This window comes from Mobula hypostoma, chromosome 24 (genome assembly GCF_963921235.1).
Source record: "Mobula hypostoma chromosome 24, sMobHyp1.1, whole genome shotgun sequence".
In the NCBI taxonomy this organism is placed as follows: Eukaryota; Metazoa; Chordata; class Chondrichthyes; order Myliobatiformes; family Myliobatidae; genus Mobula; species Mobula hypostoma.
In genome coordinates this window covers 47,396,151-47,412,026 of record NC_086120.1, presented here as the reverse complement: position 1 = coordinate 47,412,026, position 15,876 = coordinate 47,396,151, and the positions used below count along the sequence as shown (strand labels likewise).

The following is a 15,876-nucleotide window of genomic DNA, read 5'->3' as shown; positions in this document are numbered from 1 at the left end:
AGATTGTGATATTGCCATAAAAGTTAGTATCACCTCCTTCAATCAAGATTGGTAGAAGTGAAATATAATCGAGTGGATGGGCTTAGTTCAAAAATGGAAAGTTAATTAAAAGATTGCTGAATTATGCATGATTGATGTAAGTGCCATGTATTAGAATGGGTTCAAGAGAATAAAAAGCAAAAATAAGTTTAATAAAAAAAATTGCTGATTCAAAGTAAATTTGAAGATGAGAAACTATTTTCATGTTTTTTCTGTGAGATGTATAGGAGTGGAAAACTATTCTCTGTTGCATACTTTGTATAAATGTAACAGTGCATGCTGAATAGGCAAATTGGTTATCTTTGGAATGAAATGGAACATCGTGAACATATGACAGAAAATAGGTTTCTACCCTATAGATTCAGAATGGAAAACTATTTCATAATATTGCCTTTTATCTTTGAAGGTCACTGAAATTTATGTGGTTGGTTCTTGTTGCATTTATTGATGTAATTTTGAAATTTTAATTCTCTTACTTGCTTTTAAATAGAATAACTTTCCAGCAAGCAGTCCTGAAAGGTTGCAAGATTTGAAGTCAACTGTTGATCTCCTAACAAGTATAACCTTCTTCCGAATGAAGGTAAGCTAACGGGTAACATTTAACAAATATCATGCAGATGATGTAGTTTGAAACTAATGAAAAATCACCCAAAATGCATTCATAACATTAAACATCTCATCTTGGAGTTTCTGCTGATTGACTAAGCAGACCAAAGATAAGAAATTCGAAGCCAAAATAACTTCCTAACCAAGATGATCTTTTGAGCTAGTTTTAAAAAAATCCTTTGTTGGAATGTCACCTTCTGAAACTCACCATGTTCTGAATCAACAAGGCAAATTTCTTCTACTGAAATTCTGAACAAATATAGGACTTACAAAAGGGGCTGTTAAAACAGAGCTATTCTTAGAATACAAGCAAACTAATAGGAATCATTTATTACTGTAGTAAGAAACTGGATACTTGTGAGATTTAACTTTGTTTACTTGCAGCTGGTGATCAAGTCACTGACAAAAATGCCTCTTTTTATTTAAAATCCCCTTTAAATGTTTTCATAATATAGTACTACATTCTTACTATAAATGAGGGTTTTTTGTTTCTGAAAATTTCATTTCTTGGACTTGGTAATAAAAACATTTTGATGTGTTTTTATTGTAGTTTTCACCTGGATTATCAGTTGCCCTCAGTAGTAACGGTTGTCTGGTATTTTCTCTTCTACCATAATTAAAATACTTTATTAGCAATTATTAGTGCTTCAAGCATTGCACATTACGATAGTTGACATAAACTAACACTAATTCTGTCCATTATTGAAAGGATAGCAAGAAACATCACTGGTATCAAATATGAAATAATATCTGTTACCACTGTCCACAGCCACTTGGTCAATCATGTTATTTGTTATAGACTAAAGAAGATGATGAGAAATTTTGGAATGATGAAGAATGGCACATCACCTTAATTTTTTTTTTGCCAGTTTTGTAAACTGTATGCATGTTAAATAGAGAGTGAGTTTCTTTTAAGTGCTCTGTTTTCCTCCTACAGTCCAAAGACATACCAGTTAATAGGTTAATTGGTCATTGTGAATTGTTCTGTGATTAGGCTAGGGTTAAGTAGGTGGGTGCGGGGTGATGCGGCTCATTGGCCGGAAGGGCCTGTTCTGTGCTGCACCTCTAAATAAATTATATGAAGATGACCAAACAAGAATCCTTTGGTCTGCTAATGAAACTGAGACATAATCTAAATTCAGATGACAGAGTACTTTGAGCTCCTGACCTGGAAAGCTCAAATCTTTGTGTAGCATTGAAAGATAACATCAGTGTCCACCCTTTCTTTATTTATATCCAATCCTAGAACACCATTGTGCAGTCTAGTATTAACATGGTGAGATGAAGTGGTAGTCTTTGTATGTAGTTTCTCATTGATTCTATAGTATTCCTTTGTTCTGCTGTGAATGTCTGCAAGAAAATGAATCTCAGGGTGATATATGGTGATATATATGTACTTACTTTCTTTGAGCTAGCACCAGGAAGCATTCATTATATCTCTCCCCACTGGCAATGAATAATGCTGCACAATATCAGAAACTCAGTTTATTATTACCAAAGTACCTGGATGGGTGTGAAGATCAAATTAAGATGTGTGTTGCATAATTGTGCCTGTGAATTCTTTCACAAATATTATCCAACCAAGCATTGTTTCTTTGGAGAGGAAAATAAATGTATCATTCAGGAAGAATCTATGTAATAACATGATCCAATGTGAATGTCTGGAAAAAGAGGATAAATGCATTGGCTCACTTTAGGGTGTGGATGAATCAGATTCAAGTTGAGGAAGGAAAAAAAAATGAAATGAAAATTGGCAACTACCTCCACTTTATGAATGGCTGTTTCCCAAGATATTATCATGCCTTGTGATTTCCTAATTATTTAATTAAAAAAGATCAGACAGTCTATGCATAAAAAGCATTTATTCATACATTGAGCAATAACATAATTATGTTATTGCTCAATGTATGAATAAATGCTTTTTATTAAAACAAATAATATCCAGCTGAGTATGCCTTTCAGATTTGCATAATGATTCTTATACATCATTAATGGTTTTTTTCCACTCAGAGGGTAGTGAGAGTGTGGAGCAATCTGCCAGCACAAGTGGTGGATGCAGGTTCGATTTGTCCATTTAAGAGAAATTTTGCAAGGTACATGGATGGGAGGGTTACGGAGGGCTAAGGTCTGGGTGCAGGTCAATGGGACTAGGCAGATTAATGATTCAGCATGGACTAGATGGGCTGAAGGGCCCTGTACGTGCTGTAATGTTTCTGACTCTAATAGTACTATTTGAAAGTATTTAAAAGGACCATTGAAATATTGTAATATGTTCAGACTTATTTCATCCTTTCAGGTCCAGGAGTTGCAGAGTCCACCAAGGGCCAGTCAGGTTGTGAAAGATTGTGTGAAAGCCTGCTTGAATTCCACTTATGAATACATCTTCAACAACTGCCATGAATTGTACAGCCGAGAATACCAGACTGATCCAGTAAGTTTATATCCTATTTGTAAACTTCACTGTTTGATGCAGAGTAAACAAACAAACTATAAAGACTTTGCAGCTTTTTATTTGATTTGAGTGCACCCTTTGTTTCTACTTTGACTGGTCTCTTTTCTAGATGTGCACAGTTTATGATACTTTAGGCATCTTCCTCTTCAGCCCTTTCTTACTGCTTCTCACTTCCTTCTGGTCCCCCTTCTCTTTCTTCCGTAGTTCTCTGTCCTCTCCCATTAGATTCCTCCTCCAGCCCTTTATATTTTTTACCTATTACCTTCCCAGCTTCTTAATACACCCCCACCTTCCCCCTCACCAGGGGTCTCACCTTTCGCCTGCCAACTTGTACTCCTTCCCCTCCCCCAATCTTCTTATTCTGGCTTCTTGTCCCTTCCTTTCCAGTTCTGATGAAAGGTCTTGGCCTGAAGAATTCTTCTTGGCTTCTGCAGAATCTCTTGTGTTTATGATGCCATTGGGTTTTATTAGTCTGAAATGAGCATATCCTTTCAGCCCATGCTCATATTTTTAACTGTGGCAGAGACATTAAAACAGAAGTGCACTTAAAGAAATTAAAATTAATTTTCCGTAGCATTTTCATCAAAATACCCAGATATTTTGGAAAGGCTGCGCATATTAATAAAATTATTCCTCATTAACTGCACTGGGCATCCGCTTTCAATGATCATGGTGACTTGTGGCCTTATTCCATTAAAAGTAATTAGATGGTATAGTGTTAGATGTATGAAATTCCCTTAAGGCTGCCTTTATAACTTTGAACCTGCATATATGAGATCAAGTCTAGTCCAACACATTAGAGGTACAAAATTCAATTTTGGAATCATAAACACAAGAGATTCTGTAGGTGCTGGAAATCCAGAGTAGCATGCAGAGTGACTGAGACCATAAACTGTTCAAAGGTTCCTGTGAATTTCCAGCACCTGCAGAATCTCTCACATTTATGATGTGCTCCAAAATCCAGTGAAACACAGAAGGTAACTGAGACCATGAGCTGTCATATAATTTGCAGTGATGATGCATATTCAAAGAGACTTGGCTCCATGTAAAAAGGATTAAATACCTGTCATTGGAAGGCTTTCTGCTTGCCTGTGTAATTAATTATAGTACGGTAGCGTATCAGTTACTGTGAAGCTATTACAGCTTGCGGCACTTTGGTGTTTGGTGTTTCCACTACTGTCTCTAAGCAGATTGTAAAATCTCCTCATGAATGCACAGGTTTCTTCTGGGTGCTCTAGTTTCCTCCTATAGTGCAAAGACGTATGGGTTAGTAGGTTAGTTAGTCATTGTGAGATTTTGTGTGATTTGTGATTAGCAAGGGTTAAATAGGTGGGTTGCTGGGCAGCGCAGCTGATTGGGCTGGAAGGGCCAGTTCAGCCCTCTATCTCTAAATAAATCAATAAAGTGTGTTTGACCATTACAAATTGCTTTGTTGGTGTTATATTCCAATTCAGGGATGTATCACAAGAAGATTCCATTGTCCCACAGCTTGTGATATTCTGTTGCTATTGCAATTCGTTCTGCTTTGCATAATTCCTAGTTTTATTTCTAACAAAGAAACTGTGAACCATTGTTTGAACTTATGTAGAAAGTGATTTGTGAGTAAATGTGCCTTCAGTATACAATAAATTTCCATACTGTTGATGGGGTTTTTATCCAGTATCAGAAACTATTTGCTGTCTTGGTTTGCTGCTACATAAAACTGTAACAAATGATATATTTCAAGCTATAAATATTTGGTGCATTAATTCAACTTGGCAATTTCTCCACATTTAATATTTCACGCAATTCAAGATTTGTTCTTTCAAAATTTTACCATCTACACTATTGTTGTATCTTGTTTACGTCACATATTTTAATGTAAATTAATTATGTACTGTGTTCACCTTTACAACTGAAGTACTAGTGAAGTTTAGTCACTTTTACAAAATTAGAAAAAATAGCAAACCAATCCAAATCAGAAAAATTGTTCTCTTGTCATCTTGATCATGTTATAAATAGTACTGAAAACTCTGGATTGAACATCCCTGCTATTTGAAATAGTTGGGCTGGATCCTTTACATCAACCTAAGAGATTAGAAACACCCTGGCTTTAATTCCTTCAAAAGTTTAATGAGCAGCTCTTCCTTAGCAGGCCTCATTCTCCCATGTTGGATTTTATGCAGCAAGAGATTTTGTATCTCAGAGACTGGCATTCTTATCTTGACCAGTGTATTCTGCACTCTTGTAATATCTCTAAATAGTTCTGGAAGGTGAAATATCTGCACACAAAAAAAGTACTTTCATTTTCTAAGATAAATAATTTGTTTTATTTACTCTGTACTTTAACAAGTAAATGCTCAGAGTCACAGAACTTTAATAAGTCATTCTGTACTGAGTCCACAAAGTTTGGTTTATTTATTTGGCACTATATATTAAATTGTCCTTTCCATGTCTCCCAAGTTTTAATGCAAACTGCAGTATGGTTCCTGAACACGCTCTTTGACCTTGTGCTTTTGCTAACCTTCAAAACTCAAACCTTTTGCTATTTGAGCAATTTTCTTTTTGATTGACAAAATATTAACAGAAATACATTCAGACTTGGCATAACTCCACCACGCATGGCATTGATTCGTTGCAATGCAGTTATTCAATTCTTTATTTAAATTTTTTTAAACGCCAAAAGTTCATCCTAAACAACACTTAAAACTTCTCTAGAGCGGCTGCCATTAAAGTAAACATTCAGTCAACCAATGAGATTTTTTACATACACTCTGAGGCAGTCCCAGCCAATTACATATTAGTTCACACTCTGACTCCCCCGCATGTGTAAATGTTCTTGCTCTCTCACCAATTTATTCCACTTTTTTCACTGTCTGGAAAATGGCCTGCAATTTCCAGTAAGGATAGTACATCTGAAAATACAACATCATGAAAGCTGTAGACAATATCAGAGCACCCTGGGGTGAAGTAGCTTCAAATTGCATGAATAGAGTGTGGAAGAAGCTATGGCAACATCCTAGGATTTCAGGCGGAACCAGTCATTCAAAGCATCATTGAACTGGCCAGTGAAGCAGGATTAGAGGATGTTAATCTGAGGATACGGATGGAGAAGAGGAAACACCAGCAAGAAACCTCACCACAAAATTCCTCAGCATTAGCATCACCATGATCTCACAGATCATGGACCAAATATGAGGAAATCTGCAGATGCTGGAAATTCAAGCAACACACACAAAAAATGCTGGTGAATGCAGCAGGCCAGGCACCATGTATAGGAAGAGGTACCGTCGGCATTGATCGATAATGACCCTGACTGGGAGCAAAGCAATAAGGCAAAGAGAGATGTTCTCAACATGTTTTCCTGCTACCGAAAAGTGCTTCATGAGAGGCAATCTAAAAAAAGGTAGTCAAATCTCTATATCTACTTGAAGAAGAAGCCAAAGTTAGAGGTGGATGCACAGTCTGGTCCCTCCTCTAAGATGTAACTGCCCCCCGCTTCCCTCCGCTGCTGCTGCTATTTGTTCCTGCTCCACTGATGTACAGATTAGACCTGTTTGCATGCTTGTTACTCCACGATAAAATAATAGATCATATATCTCGAGTTCGATTTTTTTTCAGTCAGGCACACATGTCCATTTACATAAAGTTAAAACCCGGCATAGCACTCCACCTCCAAGAAACGCATCCCAAGTGTTAAACAGGGTCTGAGTGTACATGAACGAGTAAATATCTTGCATTGCTTGTTTAACTTTTCTTTTGTATCAATCTGTTCCAGAATGAATTCTGATGAGAACTGGGATCATTCCACCCTAAAAATCACACTAGCACCTGTCAACTGTATTGGTGGCATATGATAAAAACCTGCCTGGTTTTATATTTGCATAGAGAATGTGTGATTGAGGCAAAATAAATGCAGCTATATTTATTATATGACAGGACCTCAAAAGCAATCTTGTATAAAGACCATGAGACCATGTTATATAAATCTTTCAATGTATAACTCTTAAAGCCAATGAAAAATAAATATATGAATTATAAGAACTTAAGAGTCTTTTAATCTTAATATCTACAGGTAGTATTGGCCATAGTGAATAAAGTAAATACTTAACAGCTTAAACCTTTTAATTTAAAAATCTTTTTTAATGTTAAACTTTAGTTGGTTGATTATATTTCATTATTAATTCACTGCATAACTCACATAAAATGTTTGCTTGTTTTATTCCATATTTCCAGCACTTCTCTTAGTTATCAGGATCCTCCTTGTATCACAACACTGAACAAAATTTGATTTTTTTCTTGCCTGTGCTAGTCCTTTCAATTTATATCTGCTCCTACTAAGAGGTTTACAAAGCATTTTAATAATGGATAAATGTCTTTCCTCCTGCAGTGAAGGAATCTGAAAATGGGACCTCATTAGTGGGCAATATACAAATGCATTCACACTAATGAATAATCATTTGTCCATTGTTAACAGTATTGCATTTAGACCTTCATCATGGCTGATCCATTTCCCTCTTAGCCAAAATCTCCTGCCTTCTCCCCTTAACCCTCATGCCCTAACTAATCAAGAATCTATCAGTCTCTGCCTTAAATACACCCAATAACTTGGCTTCCATAGCCACCTGTGCCAACGAATTCCACAGATTCACCACTCTGTAGCTAAAGAAATTCCTCATCTCTGTTCTAAATGGACATCCCTCTATTCTGAGGCTATGTCCTCTGGTCCTACACTCCCCCACCATAAGGAACATGCTCTCCACATCCACTCTATCTAGGCCTTTCAACATTTCCATAGGTTTCAATGAGATCCCCTTCATTCTTCTGAATTCCAGTGAGTACAGGCCTGGATCCAGCAAATGTTCCACATATAATAAGCCTTTCAATCCCAGAATCATGTTTGTGAACCTTCTTTGAACCCTTTCCCTTGTCAGTACATCCTTTCTTAAAAACAGAGCCCAAAACTGCTCACAGTACTCCAAGCGAGGCTTCACCGCTGCACTTGTGCTGAAATCTTTACAAAATAATTTTCCTTAAGTGAACTATTTTGTATTATTTTGTAAAGATTTCAGTGCAAGAATTAATTAAAAGCAAATGTGATGTTCTATTCCAACATCTTTTGATACCTAGAATGAAAGGAAAAATCTAATGTTTGGGTAGTTATGGCAATTTTGGTGTTGTCCATTATTGAAAAGGAGAAAGAAAAGGAGTAGCATTTTAACTCAACATTTGCCACAATGACAGTTTTATTTAACAGATGTCTCTAGCATGGTGATCTCTCATTTACTAAATAAAGGCAGTTTTGTACCCATCTAGTTTTATTTGATTCTTCAGAATAAAAAGGCTGAGATTCCCCCAGAAGAACAAGGACCTAGCATCAGGAATTTGGATTTTTGGTCCAAACTCATCACACTCATTGTTTCTATCATAGAAGAGGACAAGAATTCATACACACACTGCCTCAATCAGTAAGTATCTGTATGTTATTTTTGTATACCTTTCAGTTATGATGTGTTGTAGAATATATGATTATAAATTGCATACTGCATCTTAAAGCAGATATTTAATTGCCTAAAGACTAAAATTGTAGTTTTTGCTAGTCACCCATTTGCCATGATAAAAATTAATGGAAGGCAAAATATATGATTCTTATCTTTAGTGGCTTGTTGAATTAATCCAAAGACACCAGGCTAAATATCTTTTCTATTTCATTATAGCAATATTTAACTTAAGATATGATAGAAAATCCTCTCTGTTTCAATGATCAGTCATTTTATTTATTGGCAACAGCAGCATGCAATTATATACTTTCCTTACTATATATAAAAATAAACTGTCACATTGCTCATAACAAACATAGTTGTCTGTGTTTCAAAGGGTTGATTGGTAAGGCTATCATTTATTGCTCCCCTGTAAGCAGCGTTGAGAATCTGGAAAATGAGCTCAGTCTAGAATAGCCATATGCTTGAGGTAAAAGTAATCTTTATACGTAGTACATTTATAAAAGTGTCTCTATAATTGTGTCTTAATGGAAATGAAATATACAGAGCAACACACACAAGATGCTGGAAGAGCTCAGCAGGTCAGGCAGTATCTATGGAAATGAATAGATAGTTCATATTTCGGGCCAAGACACCACCTCAGGACTGAGAAGGAAGAGGTAAGATGCCAGAATAAAAAGGTGGGGGGTGGGGAAGGAGGCTAGCTGAAAGGTGATAGGTGAAGCCAAGTGGATGGAAAAGGTCAAAGGCTGGAGAAGAAAGAAACTGATGGAAGAGGAGAGTGGACCATAGGAGAAAGTGAAGAAGGAGGGGACCTGGGGGAACTGGTAGGCAGGTGAAAAGTGGTAAAGGATCAGAGTGGCGAATAGAGGAAGGGAGAAGAAATTTGCTTAATGGAAGGTATGTATTGAGTTAGAAGTTGAATGCTTCAAAAAGTCTCCATAATTTAAAAATAATATCCTTAGGCTCTAAGTGGTTCGAATACCTTGACGAGAAAACGATGTTAAATGATTTTCCTAAAAACTGTATTTAGGGTTGGCTAAGGTGTTGGTGGATTTTGATATACTGTTGATGGCTCAGTGACTGTTGATAGTGGAGTATCACATGTTGCCTACTGCTGTTGGGTATGTGGTCCAGGATTCTAACCCGGTAATGATAAATCTGCTCCATATCGGCACTGTAATGTGGAGGCTAACACAACACTATTACATCTCAGGGTGTTCCTGAGTTCGGAGTTCAATTCCAGTGCTATCTGTAAGGAGTTTGTATGTTCTCCCCATGATCGCATGAGTTCCTCCGGGTTTTCTGGGTTCCTCAGTCCAAAGACATACCAGTTAGTATGTTAATTGGTCATTGTAAATTGTCCTGTGATTAGGCTAGGGTTAGATCAGTGGATTGCTGATTGTGGTTTGTTGGGCCGGAAGGACCTGTTTCGTGATGTATATCTAAATAAATATGTATTTACAACATGTAATGCAATGTAACTTGGAGGGCAACTTATCCAGCAGTAATCATGTCCAGCAGGAAAGCCAGGCATAACATTTTGGAATAATTTATCGGTTGTGTTTCTATTTATATTGTGTGATAGGGCTCTGGTGGAGCCATCAGTGAGTGGTCAGCACTTCAGGTGATTCCCATCAACCTGAACCCCCAACCAACACATATTCCACTCTCTCCTCCTACCCCTCCTCACAGTCCCCCACCCTGCTCTCATGACTATACCCCTTCCCCACACGAAACCACCATGGTGGGCTTCACAGCTGAACAGCTGAAACATCTCAACCCAGCAAGACTGCAGGACCGGATGGTGTCAGTACCAGGGTGCTCAAAGCCTGTGCCCCTCAGCTATGTGGAGTACTTCGCCATGTCTTCAACCTGAGCCTGAGGCTCCGGAGGGTTCCTGTGCTGTGGAAGATGTCCTGCTTCGTCCCTGTGCCGAAGACGCTGCGCCCCAGTGGCCTCAATGACTACAGACCGGTGGCATTGACCTCCCACATCATGAAGACCCTGGAGAGATTTGTTCTGGAGCTGCTTCGGCCTATGGTCAGGCCTTATATCCCCTCCAGTTCGCCTACCAGCCCCGACTAGGAATTGAGGATGCCATCGTCTACCTGCTGAACCGTGTCTATGCCCACCTGCGAGCACTGTGAGGGTCATGTTTTTTTTTTACTTCTCCAGAGCGTTCAACACCATCCGCCCTGCTCTGCTGGGGGAGAAGCTGACAGCGATGCAGGTGGATGCTTCCCTGGTGTCATGGATTCTTGATTACCTGACTGGCAGACCACATGTGGTACGTGTGCTTGCAACACTGTGTGTCCGACAGAGTGATCAGCAGCACTGGGGCTCCACAGGGGACTGTCTTGTCTCCCTTTCTTTTCACCATTTACACCTTGGACTTCAACTACTGCACAGAGTCTTGTCATCTTCAGAAGTTTTTGCATCAGCAAGGGAGATGAGGCTGAGTACAGGGCTATGGTAGGAAACTTTGTCACATGGTGTGAGCAGAATTATCTGCAGCTTAATGTGAAAAAGACTCAGGTTAGATAAGATGGGAGAAAATACACCCGAAGATTTTATATATAAATGGGAATCTAAATGGATACGGGAAAAGAAAGAATCTCCTATATTAAAACATTTGATTGATCTATGGAATAAGATAAACGTTGATAATGAAATAAAGAAATCTTTATTAGCAAGGAGACCTTTGATTCAAAACAGATTTATTCCTTTTACAATGGATAATCAACTTTTATATAATTGGTACCAAAAAGGGATTAGATCTATAGGAGACTGTTATGAACGAGGTATATTGATGTCATTTGAACAATTAATGAATAAATATAAAATATCAAATAACACTTTCGTTTGTTACCTTCAATTAAGGGCTTATTTAAAAGACAAACTGGGTCAAACAATGTTTTTGCCAAAACCCAATGAAATTGGAATTTTAATTCAAAAACGAAAAATTTAAAAATTTATTTTTTTATGTGTAATTTGATTCAAAAACATAGACAATTAAACAAGGAACTACAAGTCAAAACAAAAATGGGAAACAGATCTGAATATTAATATTGATGAAACAAATTGCTCAAGACTGTGTCTTGACAGTATGACAAATACAATAAACGTACGACTTAGATTAGTACAATATAATTTTTTTACACCAATTATATATTACACTGCAAAAAATAAATAGATTAAATTCAAACTTATCTGATCAATGCTTTAGGTGTAATCAAGAAATTGGTACTTTCTTACATTCTACTTGGTCTTGTTCCAAAATTCAACCTTTTTGGATAAATTTAAGAGTTTTATTGGAACAAATTACTGGAACTCAACTTCCACATAACCCTATATTATTTCTATTAGGTGATATTGAAGGGATAAAACCGAAACTTAAACTGAATAAATATCAGAAAGAACTTACAAAAAGTGCATTGGCAGTAGCCAAGAAGGCTATAGCGGTTACTTGGAAATCGGATTCGTATTTAAGTATGGATCGTTGGAATAATGAAATTTCTAGTTGTCAAAAAAATTACTTATAATTTAAGAGATAAATATGATACATTTTTGAATACTTGGCGCCCATATTTACAAAAGATAGGATGGCATATTTAGTTGCTCCGATGATAAAGATGTTGGTCCCTTGGGGAAAGTAATAAATAAATATACTAAATTTATTTTGAATCCCATGGAGCATGTGGAAACTTTCCAATATCCAGGCAGTTCTTTCTTCTTTCTTTTTCTTTTTTTTTCAGGTAGGGGTATATATTGGGGGGGGGGGAGGGTTAAGGGGAGGGGGAAGGGTAGATATTATCATTCTGTGTAATCATTTCGAAAACTCAATAAAAATAATATTAAAAAAAAGAAAAAGACTAAGGAGCTGGTGGTAGACCTGAGGAGAGCTAAGGTACTGGTGACCCCTGTTTCCATCCAGGGGGTCAGTGTGGACATAGTGGAGGATTACAAATAGCTGGGGATGCGAATTGACAATAAACTGGACTGGTCAAAGAACACTGAGGCTGTCTACAAGAAGGGTCAGAGCCATCTCTATTTCCTGAGGAGACTGAGGTCCTTTAACATCTGCCGGACGATGCAGAGGATGTTCTACGAGTCTATGGTGGCCAGTGCGATCATGTTTGCTGTTGTGTGCTGGGGCAGCAGGCTGAGGGTAGCAGACACCAACAGAATCAACAAACTCATTCGTAAAGCCAGTGATGTTGTGGGGATGGAACTGGACTCTCTGACGGTGGTGTCTGAAAAGAGGATGCTGTCTAAATTGCATGCCATCTTGGTCAATGTCTCCCATCCACTACATAATGTACTGGTTGAGCACAGGAGTACATTCAGCCAGAGACTCATTCCACCGAGATGCAACACAGAGCGTCATAGGAAGTCATTCCTGCCTGTGGCCATCGAACATTACAGCTCCTCCCTTGGAGGGTCAGACACCATGAGCCAATAGGCTGGTCCTGGACTTAGTTCCTGGCATAATTTACATATTACTATTTAACTATTTATGGTTTTATTACTATTTAATTATTTAGGATGCAACTGTAACAAAAACCAATTTCCCCCCGGATCAATAAAGTATGACTATGACTACTATGACTATCACAAGTTAATGTCTGCAACTGCAACATTTTACTAGCAGTTATGTTCTTGTAGGTTAATCCTGGTAAGAAGTGGTGATTAAATTTTGTAACACTATGTTTGTACTGATTATGCTGAATGTATCATGATATGTATTTTCATTTTTAATTGTGGAATTCATCATTATGGAAAACAAAAGTAATACTTTATCACCCTTTATCATTTCAGTCTGCTGTATGTTCCTTTGTTTTTAGGTTTCCACAGGAACTGAATGTGGGAAAGATAAGTGCAGAAGTGATGTGGAACCTTTTTGCCCAGGACATGAAGTATGCAATGGAAGGTTGTACTATTTTAGTATTTCTTACTTACAAATTATGAAAATGTGCCAATCGTTCACTCATTTGTGGAAAAATATGGTACCTACACTCAACAACAAAGCCATAATGTTATTTTGTTCCTCACATAGTTTGGAGAATTAATTTTGTTTTTTGTGCATACAAGTCATCTAAATATATATTTAATTTTGGGATTTTCATTCATTAGCCTCCTAACATTAATTATATATTTATAGGTGTATCTTTACAATTGTGCCTTAATTGAAGTGGGATAAAGTAATATATGCGGCCAGATTAATTAGGAGTTGAATGCTTCAGAAAGGGCACCACAGTAGTGTAGTGGTTAGCACAATGCTATTACAGCTCAGGGCATCAGAACTCGGAGTTTAAATCTGGCGCTGTCTGTAAGAAGTATGTACATTCTTCCTGTGATCGCATAGGTTTCATCCGGGTGCTCCTATTTCCTTCCATAGTTCAAAGACATACCAGTTAGTTGGTTAATTGGTCATTGTAAATGGTCCACATTTGAGCTGGGATTAAGTAGGTTCACTGGGTGGTGTGGTTCATGGGTCGGAAGAGCCTGTTCCATGCTATATTTCTAAATAAATAATAAGAAATAATATCCCTTTGTTCGAAATGGTTCTAATACCTTTACCAGAGAGGGAACAGTGTTTTATGTTTTTCTAAAAACCTAAAAATTGTGATTAGGGTTGGCTAAGAAGTTTTGAGATATGTTGACAGCTCAGTAACTGTAGATAGTGGTGTATCACATGTTGCCTATTTGGAATCAGGACAGGTATCCAGATTATCTAAAGTAGGGAGCAATCAGAGTGTCCTGGAGGAAGATACAGACAGATTAACTGAGGCCAGACTTTTACAGATTATGTAACTGCTACACTATTTTGCTGCCCTGGGTTTTTTTAAAGCTACTTTTGTTAATGCTTCGTTTTGATGCAATCTGGGAATGGGAATCAGGATACAGATATTTAATGTAACAATCATCTTTCTCTACATTTAAAATTACTATGTTCTTGACTCCATGGATTGGGCAGTCAGTCTAATGTCAGCTCCATTAGCCAGACAGAGTTCAACTTGTCAAAGGTCCATACATATCTTAAACACAACAGATCTGCAGATGCTGGAAATCCAGGACATAGCAAAATGCTGGTGGAACTCAGTTGGTTAGGCAGCTTCTGTGGAAATGAATAAACAGTTGACATGTCTGGCCGAGACTCTTCATCAGGACTGGGAAGGAAGTTCCTCCCTCTTTCTTTCCAGTACTGATGAGTCTCGCCAGAAACATTGTCTTTTTATTCTGTTACATACTTCATGGATATCTTGTGACTGTCTTATGAGGATGATGTAATGGTCTTGCAGAGGTCACATGATGTAATTTTCCCACCAGTGAGGTCACATGATGACCTGTTCTCAACAGGTATATAAAAGGGAGGCCCCTGGTGACGCAGTTAGTTTTCAGTTTAGTTTTGTGTTAGATACTCTGCTGCGTATTTGGCTTATGGCACAGTTTTGTTTTAAAGTGGAGTTCTACTTTCTGTTGCAAGTAGTATTGGAGAATGAAGACCTTACCAAAATATAGGAATTCTCCAAGTCAAGTAAAGCTGATATTGTTTGGCGGTTTTGGAGAGGATCGACCTTTATTGAATCTTCGTTCAAGAAAAAGTGACCTGCAACTGAGATATCCCCTGCTAAAGTAGGAAGGATAGTGCAGTGTCTATTTTCCAGAGGAAAAGGTCAGTTCCTTTAAACCGTTTTATTTCCGTCGTCGTGAATCCTGCAGACAAGGCAGGTTCCGGCTGGGATCAGCAGTAACGTGACATCTTCGAGGAATTCTTTACTTTAGAAAAGTCTCTCCTGATTGATTGTATAAATCTCCTGGACTTTCGAATTTACCATTCTAAGAACTGTGTTCGAATTTACCACTTTAAAAACTGTTTTCGCATTTACCCTTTTAAGAACTGTTCCAGAGTTGCTGTATAGCAGTTAACTTCCGGTTAAGTTAGTCGTTTAAATACATTTCACTATTTTTGAGCAAAGTTTAATAAATGTTTGTTTATTTTTATAAAACCTAACTCAATTCTATATTCAAGCAACATACATCAAAGTTGCTGGTGAATGCAGCAGGCCAAGCAGCATCTATAGGAAGAGGCGCAGCCTCTTCCTATAGATGCTGCTTGGCCTGCTGCGTTCACCAGCAACTTTGATGTATGTTGCTTGAATTTCCAGCATCTGCAGAATTCCTGTTGTTTGCGTTTCAATTCTATATTCATTGTTGCCGGTCACGTGACAATTCCTCTCCATAGATGCCTGATCTGCTGAGTTCCTCCAATATTTTGTGTGTGTTGCACCATAC

The 15,876-nt window shown here is 37.7% G+C and overlaps 1 protein-coding gene across 4 annotated transcripts in view; it reads left to right on the top strand.

Moving 5' to 3' along the window:
• LOC134337269 (protein unc-13 homolog A) overlaps positions 1 to 15,876 on the top strand; it is a 298,564-nt gene that overhangs the window by 220,483 nt on the left and 62,205 nt on the right. For all 4 annotated transcript variants that reach the window (XM_063032135.1, XM_063032134.1, XM_063032133.1 and 1 more), the window contains 4 exons: positions 530 to 619; positions 2,942 to 3,076; positions 8,411 to 8,544; positions 13,425 to 13,510. In XM_063032135.1, coding sequence (XP_062888205.1) covers positions 530 to 619; positions 2,942 to 3,076; positions 8,411 to 8,544; positions 13,425 to 13,510 — 445 coding nt within the window. The remainder of the gene's footprint in view (positions 1 to 529; positions 620 to 2,941; positions 3,077 to 8,410; positions 8,545 to 13,424; positions 13,511 to 15,876) is intronic.